Source organism: Crinia signifera, chromosome 6, assembly GCF_055691185.1.
Source record: "Crinia signifera chromosome 6, ASM5569118v1, whole genome shotgun sequence".
NCBI lineage: Eukaryota > Metazoa > Chordata > Amphibia > Anura > Myobatrachidae > Crinia > Crinia signifera.
In genome coordinates this window covers 221,931,657-221,959,522 of record NC_139222.1, presented here as the reverse complement: position 1 = coordinate 221,959,522, position 27,866 = coordinate 221,931,657, and the positions used below count along the sequence as shown (strand labels likewise).

General features: G+C 45.4%; 1 protein-coding gene across 2 annotated transcripts in view; it reads right to left on the bottom strand.

The window, feature by feature from the left end:
• CCAR1 (cell division cycle and apoptosis regulator 1) overlaps positions 1 to 19,258 on the bottom strand; it is a 55,628-nt gene extending 36,370 nt beyond the window's left edge. The window contains exons 1-9 of one of the 2 annotated variants that reach the window (XM_083148942.1): positions 18,928 to 19,258; positions 14,011 to 14,186; positions 12,163 to 12,204; positions 10,618 to 10,683; positions 10,307 to 10,500; positions 10,021 to 10,135; positions 9,731 to 9,932; positions 2,961 to 3,093; positions 2,028 to 2,189 (exon numbers count right to left, since the gene is read on the bottom strand). In XM_083148942.1, the coding sequence (XP_083005068.1) occupies positions 2,028 to 2,189; positions 2,961 to 3,093; positions 9,731 to 9,932; positions 10,021 to 10,135; positions 10,307 to 10,500; positions 10,618 to 10,683; positions 12,163 to 12,204; positions 14,011 to 14,186; positions 18,928 to 19,003 (1,166 nt within the window). In that variant the 5' untranslated portion in view covers positions 19,004 to 19,258. The remainder of the gene's footprint in view (positions 1 to 2,027; positions 2,190 to 2,960; positions 3,094 to 9,730; positions 9,933 to 10,020; positions 10,136 to 10,306; positions 10,501 to 10,617; positions 10,684 to 12,162; positions 12,205 to 14,010; positions 14,187 to 18,927) is intronic. The other variant, XM_083148943.1, reaches the window with a different exon arrangement.
• Between the last annotated feature and the right edge of the window lie 8,608 nt (positions 19,259 to 27,866).

The window sequence follows — 27,866 nt, the reverse complement described above, 5'->3', positions numbered from 1 at the left end:
CTAACTTTTAGCATCTTATGGTGCCTAGAAACCTACATGGTGCCTAAAAAATAATCTCATAAAAAGGAGGCTCCAAAATCAAGTAGGTGCTCCTTCTATTATGAAGCCTGTGGTTTGGTCACCGTGCACACTAGGGCCACATATAGGATATTTATGAAAACAAAAGAATTGGGGGAATCAATTTTCAGTCACATTTCTCTAGTAAAATGTACTGTGTTCCTTAGAAAAATGTATTAAAATTGCAAATCTGCAAAAAAAAAGAAATTTTGAAATTTCACCTACACTTTGTTTTAATTCCTGTGAAACACCTAAAGGGTTAACAAACTTCCAAAATGCTGTTTTGAATACTGTGAGGGGTGCAGTTTTTGAAATGGCATCATTTATGGGGGTGTCTCACATACAAGTCCCTCAAAGTCACATCAGAACTGAACTGGTCCCTAAAAAAATCAGTGTTTGAAATTTTCTTGAAAATTTGAGAATTTGCTATTCATATTGTAAGCCTCCTAGTGTCCCAAAAAATTAAAAGGAAGTTGAAATAATGATGTCAACATAAAGTAGACATATGGTCTATGTTAGTTATTAACTATTTTGAGTGGTATGATTATTTGTCTCACAAGCAGAAAATTTAACATTTTGCAAATTGCTAAATTTTCCATTTTTTTACGACATTTTGGTATTTTTCACAAAAAAACACAGACTGCATCGACCCAAATTTACCACTAACTTGAAGTACAATGTGTCACGAAAAAACAATCTCAAAATCACTGGGATAAGTAAAAGCAAAAAAAAGTTATCCCCACTTAAGTGAGACATGTCAGATTTGAAAAAAAGGGCTCTGTCAGGAACGCAAAAACTGGCTCTGTCAGGAAGGGGTTAATGCATGTCCAGTGCAGTTCTTCTATACAACATCCATGCCCACCGCTAACTCATAAGAAACCATTTCCAGCTTTTATAACCATTGCCAACGTTTCAGGTTCATATGGAGTAACTGGATAACAAAGGCAAAGACCAAAAAATCCCCAGATCTTCATATACGTATATCTGTATTTTGTTCCTTTGCTAAACCAAACCATTAACCCCTTCCCGACAATTGACGTACATTTACGTCATGGTCGGGAAGTACTTCCCGACACATGGCGTAAATGTACGTCATGGCATTTAACTGTCACCGCGTCTATAGACGCGGTGACAGTTTCAACATGTCTGCTGTCCCTGACAGCAGACATGTCCGTGCATGCCCAGGGGGGGCTGCGATGCCGCCCCCCCGTCGGCGATCGCTGTGATTGGCTGTTCAGTGTGAACAGCCAATTACAGCGTTTTCTGTGTCACCGGCGAATAACGTTCGCCGGTGACACGCGATCGGAGGTGATTGGTGCTGTAAAGTACAGCACCAATCACCGCGGGGTGTAAGGGTGACACTAAAAAAATCAGTGTTTGAAATTTTCTTGAAAATTTGAGAATTTGCTATTCATATTGTAAGCCTCCTAGTGTCCCAAAAAATTAAAAGGAAGTTGAAATAATGATGTCAACATAAAGTAGACATATGGTCTATGTTAGTTATTAACTATTTTGAGTGGTATGATTATTTGTCTCACAAGCAGAAAATTTAACATTTTGCAAATTGCTAAATTTTCCATTTTTTTACGACATTTTGGTATTTTTCACAAAAAAACACAGACTGCATCGACGAAAATTTACCACTAACTTGAAGTACAATGTGTCACGAAAAAACAATCTCAAAATCACTGGGATAAGTAAAAGCAAAAAAAAGTTATCCCCACTTAAGTGAGACATGTCAGATTTGAAAAAAAGGGCTCTGTCAGGAACGCAAAAACTGGCTCTGTCAGGAAGGGGTTAACACTTCACTACAGCTTTGTGGCCAGTACTTTTGATGTATTTATATTTATTTAAATATATACAGAAATATGTTCTGTCGTTTCTGCCTCCAGGAATGATGAAAGGTGCATGCAATCTTTGACAAATTTCCTCTGTACACCGGAGCCCAAGTTCCCTCACAGACAACTTACCAATCTAAAGAAAACTTGGAAAACTGAACCGTGTAGCGGGGAACAACCCGTCTGGGTCTACGCGGTGACCTCTCTCGCTCACGCCGTGGAGATCGCTCTCTCGAGCGTTTTCTTTGAGGTGATCGATCACGTGACCTACGCCTCTCCCGTTCTCTTTCTCGGCTAAGAAAAAGAATTAAAAATAAAATTACATTTCTTGCTGTGAAAAAGAATCCGCAAAGCAATCGGCTGATTATGTTATTGTGCTATATAAAAAGATTACACAACAGCTTTTTATTAAGACTACACTAAAGAATATTATGGGCACACACCTAGCATTTGTCCCAGTCTCATTGAGGATCGCTATTAGGAGACACAAAGTATGTGTGTCCCATTCTTTTTGTGGAACACTATTAGTGCACACATGGGGCGGTATTTAATTGTGGTAAGAAATAATTCGATGGTGCGCCGACCATCGCAACTCCAAGACACTCTCTGGTGTCTCAGATTTGCAGCTACCTTGTACTGGAAGAGGGCAGGCAGCTGGCATCTGGTGACGTCAGCTGCCTAGCCCCAGCACCCGCATCTCTGGCAAATTACCATGGGACCGCCCACGAAACGCTGGACGTTCCCACAGGCGCAACCCATATCTGCCACCCCACGCCCCTGCATTGATCCATGTAAATGGGCCGGCGACTATACAAGTTGCAGCGTCTGCTTGCACAGATGGGCTGCACGTGCACAGAAGCGTATATGCGCAGCCCATAAACATCGCTCACTGTTGCAAATTTGCAATGGTGAGAACAGACCAGAATGACCTCCTATCCTACTTTCAAGAGTTCTTGTCATGAGCAATAACCATAGTTGTCACAGCTGCCTCGATTACATTGTTTGAATATTGCTTTTATAAATGTAAAATTACACAAACTTATAAAAAGAAATTAAAAAACTAACTTCCGGTCATCTTTTCTGCTGGATATGGAAGAATCTCCTCTATCACTTCTACCAGAGAATCTTGATGGCGGTTCAATCCGTCGGACAGGCTGTGGCTGAGATACAATGCGAACGGGGGTCTGTAACAAGCCAGCTGGCAGAACACAGAAAACAAATATGATGAGTGGTGTTTAAAATTGCCACTGATCTATGCCAATGGGTTTAGTTCCTGTGGTAATACATAAATATGCTGCAGATTGTTGACAAAAAGTAAAACTAATATGGGCTAAGCTGGTTGAAAATTAAGGGGTCAATTTACTAAGCCTCGGGTGGAGATAAAAGTACGAATCAGTTCCTAACTGCCATGTTACAGAATCTATTTGGGAAAAAAAAAAAAGATTCCTGTTCTTACCTGGTTAAATAATTTCCTTCAAGTCCAATAGGGCTCAGGAACACTAGTTATAGAATGGAGAACCAAGGAGATTGAACCCTCAGACACCTCACAGGAAAGGTGGTGAACTGGTATTATAGTATCTAACCCTTCTAAGCCAGCTGTGTAAGGGTGCCTGCCCTGTGCCCCCCCCCTACGGAATTGAAGAAAAGGATTTAAACTGGAAAAAAATCCATCCTCTTAGGGGCACTGGAACATCCTAAAGCTGTCGCCCAGGGGCACGTAAGTACCAGAGCTGCTGACTGATGTCTCAATAACCACCCCGTTAAGGTGATGTGGCCAGATCCGATGGAAGCACAGGCCCTAAGACAGGAGATCCAACTGTAAAGGCAGTCGCAGAGAGTGTCAGAGGTGTAGAGGATCTGCACACCACAACCTGTGACTAGGCAGAAGCCAGGAGGAGAGCAATATAGTAATGTCAACCTGTGAGAGACTTGATAGGAGGAAAAAACTGGAGGAGGAGCAGAGCCAAGAGTAGTCATGCTAGACTTAAGAGACTCGGAAATTCAGAAAGTCAAACAGAAAAGTGCCATCCACCAAACCTGAAGGACTGACAACTGACCTACCACCCATGAAGCCCTGCATCAGTGGTGAGGAAGATTTCAGTCCTGAAAGCAAAAGGGGAAACGCCAACCAAGGTAAGTTGCTGAGCTGCCCCCAGCCTCCGTGCACCTCCAGTCTCTGTCCATGATGTGAATGGATGCTGCACACGGGAATCCATTAAACCCCCCCGGCTCATTGGCCTCCTCCCAGCCTCCGCTGCGGTCTACTATGTAGCGGAGGCTGTACGCGGCCTCTACCCAACCTACGGACTGACCGCAGGACACTGTGGTCGGGAGTTATTGGCTCCAGTCATTGGTGGTAAGGAGTCCCCGGTCGAATGACTCGGGTTACCTGTTTACACGACCTCTCACACTGGGTATGACCCATGTCTGACTGAGCATTTGCAGGGTTGGATTCCCGGGTGACAGGACCCAGGATATTTTTTACGGCCCAATTTACACCAAGCCCCAACACAGAGTGGTGCAAGGCTACTAAAGGCCTGGAGGAATACTAAGTAAAATTATTCTCCAACTTCCATTGAGCAGGAATACCGAAGGTTATCCTGTGGAGAAATTATACTTCAGGGTCCACTATAGTGACGTTTGCCATAGTGCCCTGTCAGGGCATGAAATAACCCATAGTATTGTGGGGACCAAATCCTCCTAGCCGTGCACCTTGTCGGGATAGGGACGGGAGGGCTGCTGATTGAGCTATCGCTCTTTATTAGGTTTAAACAGACCTGGACTATGGCCGACAGGATTTGAAAGTTTGCAGAGGTCTTTTACACTTTATAAGTGTCTGGACCAGAACTGTAATGGCTGCACACACTGAGATTCCTTTGCTATTTGACTTGCTATAGAAATCTTTGCTAACTTATGAGTTAGTTACATACAAGTCATGCTATCTGCATTAGACTTCATATAGACATTTGTGGCCTGCCAAGAGGATGCATCATGATCTCAAATGTGCAATCTGCATGCCACCTGCATGTGATCCTAATGTAATTCCAACTACATAGTCAGATCCCACACTGGATTGTATTGTGAGTACACACCACAACCAGCTGTCTGTGTGACAGTGCAATGTTACCCTCAGTATCTGTGCATTAGAGCAGTGGTTCCCAAACTGTGTGCCGTGGCTCCCTGGGGTGCCTCGGGACACATGCAGGGGTGCCGCGGCTTAGTAGTCTAGGACCAACTCAAACTATTAATGGTTAATTATTTAGGAGCAAAACCAGTGCTGGTGGCTGCCAATCATAGAATGTGTACAAACAGAAGCAAATCCTGCCCTTTACCACATAACTGCCTCTAAGAATCGAATATAAACCCAATCTAATTAATTTTTTTGGGGCCTAGGGGTGCCGTGAAAAAAATTCTGATTCTCTAGGGTGCCGTGAATCAAAAAAGATTGGGAACCTCTGCATTAGAGAGTAAGGCAGTGACCTCTGTGTCACCCTGATAGCAGGATATAAGACTTCCTGCTGTCCTCTGTATGACCTAGCTGGCTGCAAACTGTCCCCCCATAAACTGTAATCTGAGAACACAGTGTATCTTTCTGTAACACAGAAAGGGGGTGTCTGCCTGCCTGCCAGCAGATACACATTGCACAAGCAGAGGCCTTTATTGCATAGATCTAACGATCTCTCTGTCACCCAGTGGTAGCAGTAATACAGAGGAAAAATACATTAGGGAAGGCAGCAGGAAAATTCCTTTGGGATGGAACACAGGGGGCTGATAAAGCAGGCCCCTCAGAGGACTGTGTACACTGAGTTATACACTTTCCACCTGCCAATATATACACTTATACACTACACACACACACACACACACACACACACACAGACAGAGTAGGTATAGGTAACCAGAGATAGAATCACTGGATAAGAAAGACAGTATAAGGAGATGAGCTGCCACAGGCCATCAACAACACCATGGTATATAACACAGGAGTGCTATGAGCCCAATACTGTCCCACTATGCTCTAAACCCCACTGTCTGATCACAGAACCTGGGGGAGCAGCCGCAGTCATAGATGCAGCAGGGAGACAGGGACATGTTGGAGCACAGCCCTGGCAGCATCAGTCTGGAGCCTCCAGCAGCGTGCAGGGGTGTCAAGCATGTTAAAATGACCACCAGAGCCGTGTGATAGCTGGGGAAGTGTCATGGCCTCTGGGAGCAAACCCTGCGGTAAGCTCCCCTCCTGGCCAGCTCCAATGGCGCACCTTTTTGAAAGGGTAGCCTCGGACCGCCATCAGGCTATACTCACAACTGTCCAGGCTGGCCGGTGGTACTCGGGCCAGTCTTGCAATGTGTGCAGGACACCAATAAAAAAGCCCCTGTGTCACTATCGCTGTCCTCTGACATAGTACAAGAGGCAGCTACACTGGTATAGGTAACACCCTATACTTCGGACATGCAGTGATGGTGTTAACACAGTATAAGAGACACAGCACACATATAATACAAATAATAAAGTGGCACTGAGCTCCGCAAAGCACTATGGCCGGCAGGAGCATAAATTGCTGTAACCTGTGCTCCAGTAGGAGAGGTACAGGGGGGATTTGACCAAATGGCCTGGCTGTGAAGAGGTGGACCCCGGACTGGCAAAGTGCTCTCCGTGTCCCTCTATCACTATGCGGCAGGCAGGAAGAGACCAGGGCTGGAAACTCACATGGGTATATCCTAGCTCCTGTCTCCGGGAGAGGGGCTGTGTGAGGAGAGGCTCCCTTCTCCCTACTAGCAAATGGCAACCTGGGATTAATGACTCATGCGGTAAAATGGCTGGGATACGGCGCTTGCCGGGCGGCCCCGCATACCGGCGCTGCAGCCCACACTCAAGTCTTCCTGGTGGTCCAGCGGGGCAGGGTGCACAACCTATTGAAAGGCGGCGTTCTGGCCGCTTGCTAGTGCAGCCCGGCGTCCCCCTCGCCGAGCTGCTCAGCCGCTATTACATGCGCACGCTCCCAGCGGGGAGCGCGTTAACTGAAGCGGTTGTCACCGCTGAAGTCCCGGTCCCCGTCGCGGCTGCGTCTCCTCAGTGCCTGGAGCCAGCCGACACCCCCGCTGTGGAAGCCACGTGTGAGGTGATGCGGCTGCCGGGTCCCGGGTGATGGAGCGCAGTGCAGGGGTCTAACAGACCCTCAGCGCTGCTGCTCTGTCACTGACTCCGGTCAGTGTAAAAATAAGAATAAAAAAAAAGATTAAAAACGAAGTTTAGGCTGCTAAAAGCAGCTCCTTTCAAAATGCGTGTTGGCTCCTGCCAGCACAATCAAAACTGAAAGTAGCTAGCCTAGGAGGCAGGGTAGAGGAGGGGAGGAGCCAGGGCTGTCTCTGGGCAGTCCAGAAGTTTTATCCTTTCTGGTGCTGGAAAGGTCGTGACCTCACTCTCTACCCACTTTAATCCCTGGGGCCCCTGACGTCTGCCGCAGAAGAAATCAGCCTGAGAGCTTTGCTTGACCATTGCAGCAGACACCTACACAAAAGGTGTACCTGATGCAAAAGCCACTCACCAGTCTAGGTAGGGGCCCACCATAATGTGCCACATTAGAGAAATCAACCTTTTTGTGTGCACTAGAAAAAGGCAGCCTTCCAGTGCATTTGCTTAGCAGCCACTAACATGGCTATACAAGCAGACATGAGTTCTGTGTGTAGAATTGCCTTCACATTATGCAGCAAGTATCCCAAGGAAACGACTGCCAATTCACTGGATCCCTAAGCAAAGCTAACTGCACGGCAGGAGTACAGACATAACAGGCCAATGTAAGCAGCCAGGTACACACAGATAAAGTACTCAATAAATACACACAGATAAAGTACTCAATAAATACACACAGAACATTTAAACACCTTTTTTATTTTTATAAAAACAAATGGGAAATTAGTGTTCAACAAACCAGCACTGACAGAGCAGGAAGGAGCTCAGGTATAACCTGAGGAGTGAGGTAGACAGGAAAACAGGGAAAACTACTCTCTGGAGAAGGGCTGAGGCATACATTTAAAAATGGCTGCCCAGCTGGACTCTGAAGAGTGGAGAGTGAGGAAGGAGGCAGCCTGAGACGAGCAGTCTACTATGTTTAAAGCATGCTCAGGGATGGCGGAGGGGTTAACAGGTTGCTTCGGTCTCCCATCCCCCAAGGAGAAAATCCCCAAATGCAATTGCTCATGCCCTTGTGGCCTAATGTGTAGAGCAGCTCTGGTGGTCTCGCACACTAGCAGTGAATACTCGACAGGATGCTGTTCACTCCCACTTACCTGGCCAGGACATACATTTGCTGCAAGATTCTAGGGCTGTCCCCTTCTGGAAGTCACTGACACAGTCGCAGGCACTGCCACCCAAGCTCTGGGTGTTGGAGTGGCTGTTAGGGCATCCTCTGGGATGCCTACACAGACCTCTCTTCAAAAGAAAATTAAATAAAATAGTAACCGGGGGAATCACTCAATAGCAGCCTCCCAGAACAACTGAACACAGCTGGCCAATGGCTGGAGGTGGGATATAATAGGAGGGTGTATGCTAGGAAAACGTCAGTAGCTATTTAGTGCGCAGACTCAACTCAGGGCAAGACCCAGTCCTTGTGCCCCTTAGTGGATGGACGAAGAAGTGACCAGAAGCTGGTTGGTTGCTACTTTATCTCCATCTACGGCTTAGTAAATAGATTCCTGAGGGGTAAATTTACTAAGATGGAAGTTCTACTGAAGATGGGATGCTGTCCATTGCAACCAGATTCTACTTCTTATTTACTTAGAAGATAATAGAAATAATCTGATGGGTTGCTATGGGCAACATCCCATCTTCAATAGAACTCCCATCTTAGTAAATGTACCCCTGAGAGACTTATTCTTGTATCATGAACAAAATGTGTTACATTATTTCAGGCTCTGTGCTACCACATTTGTTACTCTAATCACTGAAAGCATTTCACTAGGTTTATTAAGACTATACCAGGTCATCGATAACGTAGGCACATGTATGCATTATGGTATAGGGAAATGCCCACTCTAAAAACAACAATTACATTAAAGCCGTGTACACACGGCTGTGAAAGGGGCTGATATTGCTGGGAATATGGTCGCTGGCGTGTGATAATTGCCGGGTGCACGCTCCTGGTTTCAGCCCCGTTCTAATTGCTGATCGCAGGAGCTTGCTGGTTACCTCTGCAGCACCGCCCGGCAGAGGTTTCTTTTCATCAGCGACCATCTCTGGTCGCCGATGGAAAGGGGGCATTGAGCGACATATCGCTCGTGATATATCGCCCGGCAATATATCGCCCCGTGTGTATGCACCTTAAGTCTTGCAAGAATGACAGGAATTGTGCATGGTGTGAAGACTGGGAAGATCCATTCTAAGCCCATTGCCACCTGCTTCATTTCAACTCTGCACTTTTAGTCCTAAAGTACTGATTAAACTGCATTCACAGCTTAAATAAAGGGAGATGAAGGGGACATTAAAAAAATCTTCAATATAAGCCACATGCATGCCTGAATAAATGCTTTTATTACATATATAAAACTGTGCTTAGATGTGAAAGTATCCCAGCGATCCTACAGAGTACAAACTGAAGCCTGGTCCCCACCATCCCTGATGAACCTTTTATGGCCCAGATACAACAAGCTTATTGGTTATTGTGGAACATGTGCTGTACCGGTCTAAAGCGGGCGCATGCACAGTTGCAAAAATAGGCTCAACTAAGTGAGCATGAGCACTACGTGGGCTCAGAATCAGGCCCATAATGAAAGAGCATCTGAGTCTCCCTGTACAAAGTGAGAATGTTGTTTAAGTAGGAGAAGAAACCGTACAGTACCTTTTGGCTGCTGCTGCTGCTGTAACAGAGGGGAAGGCTGTGCCTGAAGCAAAGGATTTAGCGATGCAGCCGATATTTGTGCCTGCAGCAGAGTCTGTGCTTGAGGAGGGGGTTGTGATTGAACCCCAAAAGCAGTTTGCTGACCCACAGGCTGCATTACTGCTGTAGGGGTCTTTATCAAAGGCTGTGCTGGAGCCGGGTTCTGGAAAATGACAATCTGTATAAGCAGAAGAAACAGACTACACAACAAAGGGAGGCTAGAACAGAGCACTGCAGGTACATTTATTCACCTGGTTAGGAAGAGTCTGAATTCTCTGTGCATTCCATTTAAAAGGCATATTAGGATTGTAAGTGGCTTCTACTAGAACACGATCTCCAACCAGTGGTGACTTTCCCTTAACAGCTCTGCAGAAACAAAACAACTGATATTTAATACAAAGTAAAAAATAAAAATCTATTTGCATTGCATGGTTCAGGCATAGGAAGTCAAAGGTCACCAATTTGATACGAATGCCCTTCACCCCAATGTGTACCAGCTTAACTGTAAGGTTAAATTCTGCCAACATTATGACTTACGTTAGTTGGAAAAACACATCTTCATCCACAAAGCCAAAGGTCTCATGGAGCTTTGTAACCACCCCAGTGAAAACACGCTGCTTCTGGGGCTGTGTCTGCTGCTGACCGGAACGGGAAGTTGGGTAAGAAACAGTTATCTGTGCTGTTTGCTGCGGAGTGGACAGGGCAAGGCTTGTAGGTAGGGCAACAGCTGGCTACAAAAGAAGAATTGCATAGGGAAAAGGATTCAAATGAAACAGCCACTCAACAATGCTACCAAAAAGAGTGTTTACTGCACACAATGTGGCTGGAAAACAAAATGGAGGACTCACCTGAGTTATCAATGTTTGCTGTGGCTGTTGCAACTGGAATAATAAAGAACGGTCATCAGGACAGTTCTATAAAAATTAATTCATATTTAGGTCACTTCGATAGCCAAATACCAGACATACATACTGTACGCAATAGTTTTATTTTCTTCTCAAGGTGGATATCTCTGGAGGAAAACTGCAGCAGAATCAGTGCAAAGTTCTGCTCATACTTATCATTTGTTCCCTTCTAGTTAATGTAAAATAGTATGTGATTTTCTAACATGGTTTAACTAATTCTACACATTCACTATGACATTTAAAGTTAGCTCCTTAAAAAAAACACAGAAGAACAGTATTCCATAGGTTATCATACTTAAGGTGCATACACACTGGGTGATATTTTTTTTTAATGATCTCGTTCATTTTTGGGCCTCCTGAGCGATATCATTTAACATAATCGCCCAATGTGAAGGCTACGAATGACAAACGCTCCCCCTGTCAACTGTGCATGCAGCACAATTTGAGTTCAGGTTTTACAGGTCACCCAAGTAGGTGCACAGGTGAAGTCATTTATTTTTTTCCACACACATTATTTGTACAGTATATAAAAAGTCCATTTAAATACAAAAGAAATAACAAATGTAAAAAAAAAAAAAAAAAGGGACATATGATCTGTTTAATTTGCAATGGTGTACTTGGAATTTTCGTACAGGGTAAAAAGTAAAAAAATGAGGCGCAGAACACATCTGCTAGGCTTTGCTGTGACAACATTGGCTTGCCCAGCTGTGCATAATGCAAACACAGAGCATTTCATTTAACCTGGGAACCTGTTACCCAGTCTAAACAGCTCTTTTTTGTATTGTTGCATGAAAGCAGTATCAACAGATAACATGGATTCAATAAAAAAGTTCAGCTCAATTAATTGGTCCCCTAACACAGAGAGAACTTTAACCAGCAATTAAACGTATATGTATATTTATTGTTTAGACATTATATTACCACCACTGGCAATAAATAACTTTCAGGTGAAGGAAGAGAGCACGTTCTGAATTTATTGTAAGTATATTGGTGTATACCAGTTCACATTACAATGCCTAGATACTGTGAAAGTGGCATCTGTAATACAGACAACTCTGTTGACTTTTTAAGGGGTTGAACACTTTCACAAGTCTTTGGGCCGTATTCAATGCGGCCGGAGAGGGGGGTTAAACGGTAGGGAGCGTCAAAAACAAGCCTATTCCACGTTCCTGGTGAATCCTTGCTGTCAAAGGATGGCAAGGATTTCCGCAAACAGTGAGGCTAGCGGCTAAAGCAGGGAGCCTGGATTAAGCTGCGAGTCTCACTGTTTTAGTGTCGATACAAAAACCTAGCGAGGGGGAAACAGTGTATGCAGGGGGTCAGTTGAATCAGTTGAGCAGTCAGCACTGCTCGCTGTCACAGCTCGCAAAAACATGGAATACACCCCATTGTATACATAACAGGATTTTTTTCCTTTTAAGTTCAGGTCATAAATTCACTATTTCCAGTATTAAAACAAATGGCAGAAACAAATGTATGTTCACAAACCTGTTGCTGTACACTGTAAATTTGCTGGGGCTGAGAATATTGCTGAAATAAAAACAAAATACCTTTCATTATCACTTTTTTTCTAATGGGCATGGAACCTGTGCTAATATTTGCACACTTATAGAGTCAGGCTTAAAAAAGGTGCAAAATATTACACATGGAACATTCGGCCATCTTGGGCCCTTTACTTTGATGGGATTGCTCAGTACGGATGTCTAACTTGTTACAGTTGGGAGTGATGCTCACCTGGTGTCAATACTGTTTTTTTTCTAAAACACACTATAACAAAAAATATATATATACCCAGTGGTAGGTAGCAACAATGAGTAAGGACCGCACTGATGAATAATAAATTGAAAGGGAAAAAAAAATATATACACACACACACACACACACACACACACACACACACACACGACTCCCCTGAGCACCTGGGACCTTCCCGGGTGGCAGGATTGCATGCAATGTCCTTTCACATGTTATGTATTGCATGCGACCCTGCACCCCACCACCAGGAGAACAAATTCGGAAGTCGGACTGGCAGCAGGGGGGGGGGGGGGGGTAATCGGCCCAAAGTATGGGCACCTTCACTGAAAGTGATACAGTATCTGAAGAAGAAAAAAACATTATTAGCACAATAAAAACAATCTTGATCAGTACAATCTGGGGTGTTTATTAACATGTAACTGAAAAGAGTCTGTAATTGAATATTAGATTGTGGGAAATCCTGATTGCTGTTGCGGGTAGAATTAGTTCACAAGAAGGGTAGTGGATAAGTGGAATAGTCTAAAGGTGCCCACATGGTGCATTTTGGGTTTGCGATGCACGCTCCCACACACATCGATATGTATGTGCTGCAGGCACTTTTTGGACTAGATCACATCACATCTAGCCCAAAACACATTCTGCTTTAGCATATCGCATGCGTTTTCAACTAGATGCGATGCAATCTAGACCAAAGTGCATGGTGCGCATCGCATCTAGTTGAAAAAAAAAACAAGAAACTCATGTCATGACCTATTCCATGTCAATCTTTTGAATGTCGGCCGGTTGACCCTGTCGATCTTTTCAGTCGTCCTTTGGCCCCTGTCAAACATTAGTGGTCAACCATATGACTGTAGACTAGACATTGCAGATCTAATATACCATAACCTCAAGTTATATACAGTAGGCATCACAGCATAATAAAAACAGTTTGGTTTAAACCATCCAACCCTAATTATTGCTATATATTTTGCACATTATCTGTCTTTCTGCAATTTATTATTCACCGGCACAGTTCTTACTCTTTTAAATGTTTCCTTTAACACTTGAAAGAAAGCAAAGAAAAACACATAAAATACACATTCATCACAGTATACTGGTGGAGTATCACTGGTATATCAGCTAAAGTCTTTAGATGACAATAGTGTTCATTTTAGCACCCGCTATCTCTGAAAACTCATGCAGTTCCTGTTCGCTGCTTGGGGTGTCGCTGTCTGCTGTGGTGTTTCTAGCACAGGTCTGGTTTGCATATCAGAGCTGATATACAGACCACATTGTGCTAGAAGCTCTACAGCAGACAGCGACACCACAGGCAAGAAGAGGAACTGCATGGATTTTCAAAGATAGCGGGTGCTAGAATGAACACTATGACCATGAAACATAATTCTACTTTGTTCCAAACAAGAGATTAACATCAAAATACTTACACACCAGAAATCTCTACTTATCCTGCTTTATACAGAATAAACAAGTTCCACCAAATGCACTTGCACTCCAGAAAAGAGGTTAGCTAGGCAAGCTTACAGGTATATTGCTTCCAACAACAAAAAAGAGAGAGAGAGAATGAGATAAATTAGCATTCACCTGCTGGAGGGCGGCCGCGGCGGCGGCGGCTGCTGCCTGTTGCTGCAAAGCTGCAGTCTGAGTAAGTTGGTAGCTTGCTGGAGATGGGGAGCTTAGGCCAGCTGCTGCAAGTGCCGACTGCTGAGTATAAATCGTGGGAGAAGCCCCAAGTATGGAGGACTGCTGGACACCTAATGCTGCCAACAACAAAACATCATAGTATATCATTCAGTTTGTAAATATCCTGAAAATACAGATACACGTGACTGATGCTACCCATAAATCAGGTTTTATTTACGAAGGGATGTCATTCGGTACTTATGTATTATCTGGTCTCCCATGTTAAATGCACCCCATTTTTTCATACCCCTACTATCCAACTACGCATGGAGTTGATTTTATATAGTGTGGCGAGCGCAGCGAGCCACCGTGCCCGAAGCATGGCGAGCGCAGCGAGCCCCGCGAGGGGACCCGGTCTCATAAGAAAAATTGGGAGCCCAGATATTACATAAGTACCTGTCATTCTAATGCAGCTTAATGTACCACACACAGTCATACATGGTAATCATCATCATTATCATCAATGGCTGCCGGGCTGTGTGTGGTATAGCCATTGATAATGTGACGTCCAGGCAACTATTAGGGGGATATTCAATCTCCGTCTAGCATATCCCGTGGGGGAGATGCTCGACGGGCCCTATTCAATGCTGTCTTCCCCGACAGCATTGAACAGGGTTTCCTGGCAGAACGAGCCCGACATCTCTAGCTGTCGGGCTCGTTCTGCCGAGAACAGCCGGGAAGTGACGAGCTGCCGGCTGCATCTCGTCACTTCCCGGCCGCAACTCGCGGCCATGCCCCCTTTTCGCTCCCCGACAGGCGGGACATTGAATCCCGCCTGCGTGTTCTCGGTCGAGCTGACCGAGAACGGGACTGGGTCACGGCGGGCAAGCAAGCTCGCCTGCCGTGACCTGAAGATTGAATATCCCCCTTAGTGTCAGTATTTCAAGATGATAGTGACAGTCTGTGCAAATGTCTACCCCTATACTAGAGAGGGGTATACCCTGACAGGAGCCTATAACCAGGCAAAGAAACTTGGCGCAGCAGCGGCAGTACAGACTGCGTGCTGCCGAGATAGTGCAGCAACTAGTCGCCTCCACTGAGTCGCCTCTACTGAAGAAGCGGGCGGACCCCAGTAACATTTTTACCCAATTTGGGGTGAATTACCAGTACCCTGACCACTGACTTAAGGTTAACAATATGTACACTGGTTTTTGATAAATTTACTTATTCTATTTATTTATAAAGGGGTAAATTTACTAAGTTGGGAATTCTATTGTAGATGGGATGTTGCCTATAGCAACCAATCCAGATTTTATCTAATTTTTAAAAAGGTGCTAAATAAATGGGAAGTAGAATCTGATTGGTTGCTATGGACAACATCCAATAATCAATAGATCTCCCATCTTAAGCCCCATACACACTAGGCAACATTGTTCACAATATCCTCTAGTGTGTACACTCAATAACATTAACGATGTGCGCACTCACACATTGTTATTGTGCCCTCATCCTGCGTGTTCAGGCATAGGAGGCCCTCGTTAGTGTGGAGGCCTTCCTACCTCGCCAACATAAGGGTGTGTGTATGCACTTGCTGATGCCAGCAGCCCGCCACCGCCAATATCGGTGTTGGTGGGGACTAATTTAGTGTGTAAAGGGCTTTAGTAAATTTACCCTTTAGATGGGATGTTCAATTGAAGATGGGATTTTCGCCCATAGCAACCAACCAGAATCTACTTCTTATTTATTTAACACCTTTTAGAAGCTACTAGATATAATTTGATTGGTTGCTAGGGGCAACATCCCATCTTCAATAGAACTCCCATCTTAGTAAATAAATAACTACAATCACTGGTTAATAAAATAAGTCAATACACTTAGATGCAGATTAACATGTGTGCAGAGAGAGTGTTTCCTCCTTCACATGCACAACTGTGAAAACACTAAATTATTTGCAATGTGCATACAGTAGGAAGGATCGTAAAGGCGACATTGCCCATTTTATCTGGCACCCCATAAGGGTGTGCAGTAAAATAAATAGTTATTTTCTATAAAGTGTACAGCCTGTCATTGCAAATAACGGAATATTCCCCAAGCATCCCAAAAATAGAAGTCTGTAATGAAGAATTACAGTATGTACTAGCTGAAGCCTGTCTTGCTACTGATTAACCTAATAACTGCAGACATATGCAATAGCTTACTGTTCACCTGGCTACAACACATGTTACACCAGGATAATTAAACAAGATGCCCAAAAGCTATGTTAGGACCTTCAGTCCATCAGGTTCTTCCTTTAAGCTAGCCGACCTGGCCACAGCCGATACAGTTAACCATATTGGCCACTGGCGGCCTTTATTGTGCGTACACACTGAACAACATCGGCCACCAATATCATTCAGTGATGTCACCAGGACCCCCTGAACACGCAGGGTTTTTGGCTATATAGCCAAATTGACCAGCATGTTCTGTAAACAGAACTGAGAGCCCGTCCATTGCACCACTTTCAGCACGCTCATCACCTCTATCTGCAAAAGGATCCGGACCAGCTGCCCCACATTTGGGACGCTATCCACACCTGTGTTCATGACAGAACTGCACCCCTCTTCCACACCGTTCCTATTGAGGACAATGCTGCTATGTATTGAAACCAAGATTAACTCCTTCAGTGGCAAAGCATGTGGTAAATAAAAACCCAACAGGGGGGGGATTACACATTCGAATCAGGACCGCTACGGTCTATAGCGGTAACACAAGGAATGGATCCTCACTCTCGAATTAAAGTGACAAATATTGTGACGGACATTGGTGCATTCTGCAAAATGTGTTTTCATGGGAAATATTAAATGTTATTTTTAATTCCTCACTGGGGTTTTTGCACGGTACTTGTTTCCTAGCACGGCCACACCGATCATGATCGTGGGCATCGTTAGTAAAAATCGGGGGTGATGGTACCGACGCGATGCCCGCGATTTTCTAGCACGCGTCCTCCGACCTTTTCATACCCCTACTATCCACGTCGGCGTGGAGTTGAGAATAGAATAGCGAGGGGACGCGGATACCTGTGAAGCCCGTGAAGGGACGCGTTTACCTGTGAAGGTATCCGCGTTCCCTCGCTGCGCTCGCCACACTATTCTATTCTCAACTCCACGCCGACGTGGATAGTGGGGGTATGAAAAGGGCGGAGAACGCGTACCGCTGCGCTCGCCACGCTTCGGGTTCAAGTTGATCGTGGGGTGGCGTAAACTACTTTTGGGGGGACATTTCACTGTTATGGGGTGTTTTTGGGGGTTTCTGGCCCATTTACCATTGTTCCCTATGATGATTTGGTGAAATTGAGGCATTTAACATTGTTTCCTATGGGAAATCGGGGGCATCGCGGGTAAATTGAGCCATTTAACATTGTTTCCTATGGGAAATCGGGGGCATCGCGTCTGGACCATTTAAGCCTTTTTTAGCCGCCTGCGACGCGACCTTGACTTTTTTCAATGGGAAAATCGGAGGCATCGCGTCGGTCGCGTCGCAGACCACTAAAAATTACACCCGATGCCCGCGATTGTGGCCGTGCTAGGAAACAAGTACCTTTTGCACTACTATCCTTTCCATGTTCAGTAAACATCAATCATTGTTAACGACGCACAGGAGCGCACACCGTTCAAGGACTGAGCAAAATGTTGCTCTATACTTCATTACATTGATCTGATGTCTATGCACATTATGACAGGTCAGCCAGCTTATCATTTGTGTACACATCACTTCTGTGTGTACACAGCATTAGGGAAGATACACACAGAAATGTGCTCTATTAGTTGTTTTTAGGCATATGGGTACAACAAGACAGGCATTTTGTTCAGTGTGCATGGCCCATTGTGCACTCCCACGGATCAAGGGATATATTCTGGTCGCTCGTGCTTCCCGGCCAACCAGAAGTTATTGTGTAAAATGCAGAATGGCTTCCTACAGCTCACAGTCAATCCCCTGCATTGTTCAAGTGTGTACACCCTGCAGTGTCCCATTGCAACTGCCGGGTACACATTATTCTATTGTTTTCCCAGCTATAAAAAAAAAAAAATAATAGACCCTTTGCCTTAATATGTATACTGGGAAGGTCTAATAAACATTATGGACCAGATGCTCTAAGCCAGTGGTAGCCAACCCTAGCCCTCGAGAGCTACCAACAGTTCACATTTTCCAGACAACCTAGCTGCTGCACAGCTGCACTCATTAATCACTGACACATTTTAAAAGATACACATATGAAGCTAATTAGCTCACTTGTGATTCTGTGAGGAGACCTGCAAAACATGCTCTGTTGGTAGCTCTCGAGGACTAGGGCTGGCTACCCCAGCTCTAAGCGTTAAAGGTGATAAAATGGAGAGTGATAAACAACCAGTCAGTCACAAGTCAGCTCCTGCCTGACATTTTTCAAGAACAGCCAGTGACATGTCAGGTGGGAGCTGATTGGCTGGCTGTTTATCACTCCATTTTATTACTTTTGAAGCTTAGTGTATCTGACCCTATATCATATAGCAAGTACTACATCATATTTTCTATTTTAAAGACAAATTAAAACTTTTTTACTGGTTTGTACATCCATGTAGGTGTAATATCTGTTCAGAACGTGCATAGCACTGCATTAAGTGTTGATAGTACAGTATATAAGCATGACACCATAATAATCTCGATTACAATAGTGTGTAAAAAAAAAAATAATGTACTGTAAATATTGCATTATAAGTATCACAGAACGATACTGGGCACAGACTGTCAGAACCACAAGGCCATGACCCCCATTAAGTACATAGGAACGAATAAAGCAGGCTCACAAACTACACACAATCGTCACAGCAGAACCAAAACAATAAGGAGGAGGCTATGGATTACCCGGCTGAGACACAGCGGTGGCTGTAAATTGGGTCGCCCACGGCGGAGGGGTCTTCTGTCCTCCAAACTGCGCCATGGTGACAAGAAGAGTTCAGTTTAATCTCCTACAGCGGAGGTGATATTGTCGGTCGAAACTGCCCTGTCGACCGGCAGAGTGACACGGGCAATCGTCGCGCTGCACTGACGCCGCCTCATATAAAACGCAGCGTCAGCACAGCGCGACCCATCGATCGCGTCACAGCGCCGGGCGGTGCCAGCCAGGCTGGTGAGGGTGGTGGCAGAGCAAATCCTTCCGCCAGTGTAAAATCATGGGCGCCACGCGTGCCGTTGGTTGCCTGAGACATCTCTGTCGTACTGCGGCCGCATATTAGCTTCTTCTGACATCCAGTGGGGGCAGTACCTTGGCCTGCACTCTTTGCCCGGCTACCCCATGGGCAGTACCCCGGCCATTTCTTTGTACGGCCACCAGTGTGGGGGAAATACCTAGGCCAGCTCTGTATCCAGCCACCCTGTGTGGCAGTACCAATCTCTGACCAGCTTGTGGGTCAGTACCTGGGCCGGCTACCTGTCTCTGACCAGCCTGTGAGGCAGTACTGTGTCCGACAATCCTGTTGCGCAGTACCTCGGCCAGCTCTCTGACCGGCCACCCTGTGGGGCAATACCTAAATATGCTGTGTCCAGCTACCCTGTGGGGCAGTACCTGGATCATCATACCCTCCACCATGACCCATTGCATTTGGTACACATTGCTCTGTTCCTGGACTTCCCTCTTAATATATGAGTGCCGTCACCTGAGTTGAAACACCCTTCTCTTCAATTACCTAGTTCCACACAGGTGATGGCAATCATACATTAAGAGGGAAGTCCAGGAACATAGCATTATGTACCAAATGCAATGGGTCATGTTGGAGGGTATGGACTAGCTGTCCGTGCCCAGCCACCCTGTACCTGGGCCGGCTATCAATCTCTGATCAGCCTGTGGGGCAGTATTGGGCCAGCTGTCTGTGCCCAGCCACCCTGTGGGGCAGTACCTGGGCCGGCTATCTATCTCTGACCAGTCTATGGGGCAGTACCTTGTCTGACTGTCTGTTTCCTGCCACCCTGTGGGGCAGTATCTCGGTCGACTATCAATCTTTGACTATCCTGTGGGGCAGTATTTGGGCTGACTGTCTGTGTCCGGCCACCTTGTGGAGCAGCATCTCGGCCAGCTCTGTCCGGCCACCTTGTGGGCAATACCTAAGCCAGCTATCTATTTCTCTCCAGCCTGTGGGGCAGTACCTGGGCCAACTGTCTGTTCGGCCACCCTGTGGGGCAGTACCTTGGCCGGCTATCAATTTCTCTGCAGCCTGTGGGGCAGTACCTGGGCCAACTGTCTGTGTCCAGCCACCTTCTGGAGCAGTACCTGGGCTGGCTATCTGTCTCTGGCCAGCCTGTGAACAAGAACCTAGGCCCTCTGTCTGTGTCCGGTCACCTTGTGGGGCAGTACCTGGGCAGGATGTTTATCTCTGACCAGCCTGTGGGGCAGTACCTTGGCCGACTCTGTCTGGCCACCCCATGGGGCAGTACTTGGTACAGCTCTCTGTCCTGCCACCCTGTGGGGCAATACCTAGACCAGCTCTCTGTCTCTGGCCAGCCTGTGGGGCAGTACCTGGGCAATCTGCATGTGTCCAGCCACCCTGTGGGACAGTACCTGGGCCGACTGTCTTGCTCTGGCCAGCCTGTGGGACAGTACCTGGGCCAGCTATCAATCTCTGACCAGCCAGTGGGGCAGTACCTGGCTGTAGTCCAGACACCTTGTTGAGCAGTACCTGGGCTGGCTATCTGTCTCTGGCCAGCCTGTGGACAAGTACCTAGGCCTTCTGTCTGTGTCTGGCCACCTCGTGGGGCAGTACCTGGGGCGGCTGTCTGTGTCTGGCCACCTTGTGGGGCAATACCTGGGGCGGCTGTCTGTGTCCAGCCACCATGTGGGGCAGTACCAGGGCCAACTATCTGTTTCTGGTCAGCCTGTGGACAAGTACCTAGGCCTTCTGTCTGTGTCTGGCCACCTCGTGGGGCAGTACCTGGGGCGGCTGTCTGTGTCCAGCCACCTCGTGGGGCAATACCTGGGGCGGCTGTCTGTGTCCAGCCACCATGTGGGGCAGTACCAGGGCCAACTATCTGTTTCTGGCCAGCCAGTGACGTAGTACGTGGGCTGGCTATCTATCTTTCACCAGCCTTTGGGACAATATCTAGGGTGAACGTGTCCAGCCACCCAGTGGGGAAATACCTGGGCCAGCTATCTGTCTCTGGCTACTCCGTGGGGCACGCTACATTCGCCCCACCTGCATTGCACATGGCTTTGCCCATTTTGGGAACAAATTTGCCCTGAGATCAAGTCTATGTTAGGCCCTTAAGGTGCCCACACATGGTTAGATTTTTTTAAACGATACGGCCATTTCCGACTGATCAGAACAAGCAATAATTCAAAAACTTACCGTGTTGGGGCTTGATGACGATCCAATGTGGGTGCCTGCTGGTTGTTCATCGAGCCTGCTCATCCCTTTAGCAGGCAGAAAGATGAACAACCCATGCAGGATCATGGCCACATCCAATATAGGTAGATAATTTCCTACAATGAACTGGCAACATTATATTATAGGTGGAATACATCCTATTCCTCCCCTACTTATCATTCTACTATATCCTTAAGCATCGAGCACCTATCCGCCATTGTTTTATGTTGAAGTCTTTTGCACAAGTATAAATGAAATTCGGCACAAATACCCTCTCAGAGTGTCGAGTCCCATCAGACCATCACCCATAGCCCTGTCAGATTATTAGGGGGACTTTTTCTTTCCCTCCTTGTTTGCTACATCCCTTTGATGTATGTAGTGGCGAGAATTAACTTCATTTTTGGTAGGAAAATACAGAGATTTTTTTCTTAGATTAATAATAAATATTAATATAACATTTAAGTCACATAAAATAATTGCCCAAACTCCTATTCTCCCTACCCATCTAGGAGTGAATCTCTGCACATTTGCTGGCCCCAAATTAGGATAATCCCTCTAAAATAAGGACAGTTGGGAGGCATGCATAACCCTCTTTATTATTTACACAAAGGCTGACATAAGGTACGTACAGATTTTCTGTCTGATCTATCTGGTGGGAAAAAAACCTGGAAATGTATGGGAGCAAATGACAATCAAAAATTTCCACTCAAATGCAGGAAAACAGAAAAAAATATATGCTTTGATAAATGTGTTATATCAGAACGATTAAACAATTTGTCTGACTGATCACTGACTGTTTTCAAGTGTTTGGGAACAATTTATGGATTGTCCGTTGCTCCCATACAATTCCAGGTTTTTGTTCCCACCAGATAGATCAGACAGAAAATCTGTACGTGTGTACGCACCTTTAATTTTATTATTTTATCTATGTGCATATTTGTCAAAATTGAACATATCTACCAGGTCAATAGTCTGCTAGACAGGTTCATTTAACTTTTCATAACTAGCTGCCAAAGTACATGTGCTACTATAGCCTCCATTGTTACAGATTTTATTGTTTTACATTTATTTCATTTGAAATGCTTATCTTTAATATATTTGCCTTTTGTATATTCCTATGCAGTATTACATAGAATAAAGTACATTTTCCATTCCCTGTTCTACTTACAGGAGGGTGTGGAGGATTTGAACAGTATGCTCAGGGTTTATATTTTGACTTGGAAGGACATGATGTTTATAGTGTACACTAAAGAGAACACAGTGCCATTCGCCCTACCTGTTAGGATTTGCTTATTTCACAACTCAATTGAGTTATCATTGTTTGCAATAACCAATCATGTTATGCAATACAGGCAGAGACCATACTTATTCTATTTGAAGACTTCAGTATTCCCTAAAACATAGTCGAGTGCAAGGAGGTTTTTTGGGTCGGTCGCACAAGACCTCTAGTCAAGAGAGGTGGACCACCTTATGCAAATATTAATAGAGTAATAATATAATGCTGGGGGTGTGCTACCATAGGACATGGAGATTTGTAAACAACAAGAGAGAAAGATGTCCTGTGTAGGTGCACCAAACAGAAATAAAATTTAACTTTTAATACTTCTTTTAAGAACTGCGAGATAAAATGTTAACAAATAACAACAAACAAGGTGGGGTTCACACAATTTTTAAAACCAAGGTGGCAGGCAGATGTTGCAAAGATGTTATACTGTATTTCACTTATTAGGTGGTGTGCGTCTGGTCTGTCCAGAAATATTGGTCTGGCAGATCAGTAGACGTGTCTGAGCGTAGGTTGAAACAACCTCTTATTAATATCGCTCCAACTGACACGGGTTCTCGTGCATGTATATGGGATTAATATCCTAAGAATCCCAATACCATTAGTGGGGATCCACTATCACTGTGGATTTCTTACACACTTAGTGAAGGGATAACTCTCGAGGAAGGTCCCTCTGAGTTTATAAACCCCTCTGATGGGTGCACTTGAACAATGTAGATCGCCCTGTGTGTGCGTTGATCCGGCGTGAAAACGCTCTAGGATTAGCACGGGTGTCTGTGCACCCCAGGGTATCTAGCTGCGATAATCCAGGTGGAGCCGCCTCCTAGAGTTTACACATGTGAGACAGTCAGCACCGTTGTGGGGGCTGTCATTGTGTTTCGCTCTTTCCTGGATATAAAGCTCCCGCTGCTCCTATGCACCAAGCCAGTGCAGATTGCCCGGTGTGTGTGGTCTCTAGCGTGGGAACGCTCCAGTATAAGACCTAAGTAGGTACACCACCGGGGTGGCTGGCTGTGCCAGGTCACTTGGAGCCGCCTCCAAAGGGTTGCATATGCTGAGCAGTATGCGCAAATGTGGGGACTATCGCAGCATTTAAACTACACACAATCAAAATACATTAGTATGAAAAATAACAAAAGTAGCACACATCTGCCTGCGCACCGCTAGCCGGCACGCGCTTCGCAGATAATAGCTTCCTCAGGGCCAAAAAGGGGTTTATAAACTCAGAGGGACCTTCCTCGAGAGTTATCCCTTCACTAAGTGTGTAAGAAATCCACAGTGATAGTGGATCCCCACTAATGGTATTGGGACCTTCTTAGGATATTAATCCCATATACATGCACGAGAACCCGTGTCAGTTGGAGCGATATTAACCCCTTCCCGACATTTGACGTATATATACGTCATGGCCGGGAAGTACTTCCCGACACATGACGTATATATACGTCATGACTTCTAACTGTCACTGCGTCTAGAGACGCAGTGACAGAGGGACGATGTCTGCTGTCCCTGACAGCAGACATGTCCCTGCATGCCCAGGGGGGGCTGCGATGCAGCCCCCCCGTCGGCGATCGCTGTGATTGGCTGTTCAGTGTGAACAGCCAATTACAGCGTTTTCTGTGTCACCGGCGAATAACGTTCGCCGGTGACACGGGATCGGAGGTGATTGGTGCTGTAAAGTACAGCACCAATCACCGCGGGGTGTAAGGGTGACACTGGTGTCACCCCACCTCACCCCGCCCGCCCCCAAAGGCCGTGATTGGTCCGTCGGACCGACGGACCAATCACAGCCATGGAGGGGGGTTTAAACTAACGGGGACTACACTGCAGACGCCATTCCGGTCTGGAATAGCGTGCAGTGACCAGCTGTCGCCATTTACTGACCAGAACCTTGCTCAATACTTACCTGATCACTGCTTGGGATCTTGCTTCATCTTGTGACATCCTGTGCTGTGTTGTGCTGTGTTGTGCTGCTGCAGTGTCATCGAGTTAGAGAGAGAGAGAGATAGAGAGAGAGAGATAGAGAGGCCTAGTGACAGAGAGTGCTATATTTTGTGCTGCTGCAGTGTAATAGAGTTATAGATAGAGAGAGATAGAGATAGAGAGAGATAGAGAGATAGTGACAGATCGTGCTATATATTTTTTTATATAACTGACTGCTGCCCCCCCTTTTGTGCTGATCAGTATAAATTAACTGATCAGCAACTTTTTGGGGGCGCAGGGTATTTTTTATATATATATATATACCTGTCAGTGCTGCTGCTGCAGTGTCATAGAGTGATAGATAGTGAGAGATAGAGAGATAGAGAGAGATAGTGACAGAGAGTGATAGAGACTGCTATATTTTGTGTCTGCTGCCCCCCTTTTGTGCACCCCCAGCAACTTTTTGGGGGTGCAGGGGTTATTTTTCATATATATAACTGTCAGTGCTGCTGCTGCAGTGTCATAGAGTGATAGATAGTGAGAGATAGAGAGATAGAGAGAGATAGTGACAGAGAGTGATAGAGAGTGCTAAATTTTGTGTCTGCTGCCCCCGCCTTTTGTGCTGATCACTATATCTGAGGTGATCAGCAACTTTTTAGGGGTGCAGAGGTTTTTTTTTTTTTATATATACCTGCCAGTTGCACTGTCAGTTGCACCAAAGGTTGTGCACCTGCTGCCCCTCACTGGTAATCAGTGTCGCATCACTGATCACCTTTTTTTTTTTTGTGTGTGCTGTGGGGTCTTTTTTTAATTTTTTTTTTACACACACTGTGATTTTGGGGGTGTCCTGTGGCCGCTGTGCGCTGATCAGTGACGTACATCACTGATCATCTTTTTCGGCACAGGGTTGATCTATTTTTTTTTTTTTTTGATCAAATTCCTGTTGCCTTTGAGCGCTGTTCAGTGACGGACGTTACTGACCAACATCTGTGCTCAATTTTTGGCGCAGGACCTTTTTTTTTTTTTTTTTTACCCCTTCAATTTTTTTTTTTTTTAACCCCTTCATTTTTTTTTTTTTTGTATAAAGTATTTTTTTTTTCTGCACTACATACACACTACACACTACATACCCCCCTGGTTGAAATAAAGTTTGTACCCCCCCCTACACTATACACGTGTTGAAACATTTCACTACCAGTAACACAAAAATAAAAATGGCATCCCAAATGTCATCCCAAATGTCATCCCAAATGTCATCCCAGTCATCCAGAAGAATGTATTCAGTGGAGGAGGCATATGCCATGCTTGCTTCTGACTCTGACACAGCCAGTGATGCAAGCGGGGAATTTTAAGGATTCGCCTTAAGCTCCTCTTCCTCCTCTGGTGATGAGGGACCCCCTCAAAGACGCCCCCGTAGAGCAGCTGAGACCCCCCCCCAATAATTGATCTCGTATGGACCCCACCACCAGACAATTTTGAGCCCCAAGTTCCTGAGTTTTTGGCCATGCCAGGAATCCAATTTGATTCCACAGGTCTCAGAGAAATTGACTTTTTCAAATTATTTTTCTCTGATGATTTTATAAATTTAATGGTGGACCAAACTAATTTATATGCCCAGCAGTTTATTGCTCAAAACCCCACGTCATCATTTGCTAGGTGGACCCCTGTAGATGCAGTAGAGATGATGACGACGTTTTGGGGTCTGGTGTTTCATATGGGCATAGTAAAAAAGCCAGAAATTAGGCAATATTGGAGTACAGATGTTCTGTACAGCACCCCATTTTACCGTATGGCCATGCCCCGGGCTCGATTTGAGACGATCCTTAAATTTTTGCATTACAACGATAATGCACAGTGCCCACCCAGAGATGATCCCACCTTTGACCGGCTATTCAAAGTCAGGCCGGTCATTGATCATTTCAGTGCCAAATTTGAAGAGATGTACATCCCAGATAAATTCATTTGCATAGACGAGTCCCTTATACATTTTAAAGGAAGGGTTAAATTCCGCCAGTACCTTCCCAGTAAGAGGGCAAGGTATGGCATAAAAATGTATAAGCTGTGTGAAAGCACCTCAGGGTACACTCACAGGTTTAGGGTATATGAAGGGAAGGATTCAAGAATTGAACCGCCAGAATGCCCCCCCTCCCTCGTAGGTGTTAGTGGAAAAATTGTCTGGGATTTAGTGCACCCCTTCCTGGATAAAGGTTATCACCTCTATGTGGATAACTTTTACACTAGCATCCCCCTGTTTAAGGCCCTTGGTTCAAGAGGTACAGCAGCTTGCGGTACTGTGCGCAAGAACCAAAGAGGCCTCCCAAAAACGCACATTGCCCAAGTAATGAGAAGGGGTGAAAGCAGGGGAATATGCACCGAAAATATGTTGTTGGTCAAATATAAGGACAAGAGGGATGTCCTTATACTGACAACAATTCACGGAGACAGTACCACCTCCGTCCCTGTACGAGGTACCAGTACCCACACCTCAAAACCTAATTGTATCCTGGATTACAATAGGTACATGGGCGGAGTGGATCTTTCAGATCAGGTACTGAAGCCGTACAGTGCCCTGCGGAAAACAAAAATCTGGTACAAGAAGCTGGCCGTGTATATCATCCAGATGGCACTGTATAACGCTTACGTGCTATTCCGTTCTACCGGCCAGAGGGGGACATTTATGCACTTTCAAGAGGAAGTCATAAAGGGCCTAGTATTTGGGAACCAGCAGGCAGAGGGCCCCAGTACTTCTAGTACTGGCCCCCGTATTGTACCAGGGCAGCATTTTCCGAACGAAATCCCCTCCACTGCAAGAAAGGGCAGGACACAAAAAAGGTGCAAAGTTTGCTATAAAAAGGGAATAAGAAAGGAAACTATTTTCCACTGTGAAACTTGCCCCGACAAACCCGGCCTATGTATAAAGGAGTGTTTTAAAATATACCACACATCTATGGATTATTAGGTTCATCATTTCACCGTGCTTCGGGGGTCTTGCTAATGCCACATAGCACCCACCAACATTCCACCAGAATCTGAGCTGCAAAATCCAAAAATCACTCCTTCCCTTCTGAGTCCTGCCATGCACCCAACTGGTATTTTTTGGTCACATATGAGGCATTGCCATACTCGGGAGAAATTGGGGCACAGATTTTGGGGTGCTTTTTCTCCTTCATACCTTATGAAAATGAAAAATTTTGAGCCAGAACTGCATTTTTGTGTAAAAAAATGTAATTTTTCATTTTCAC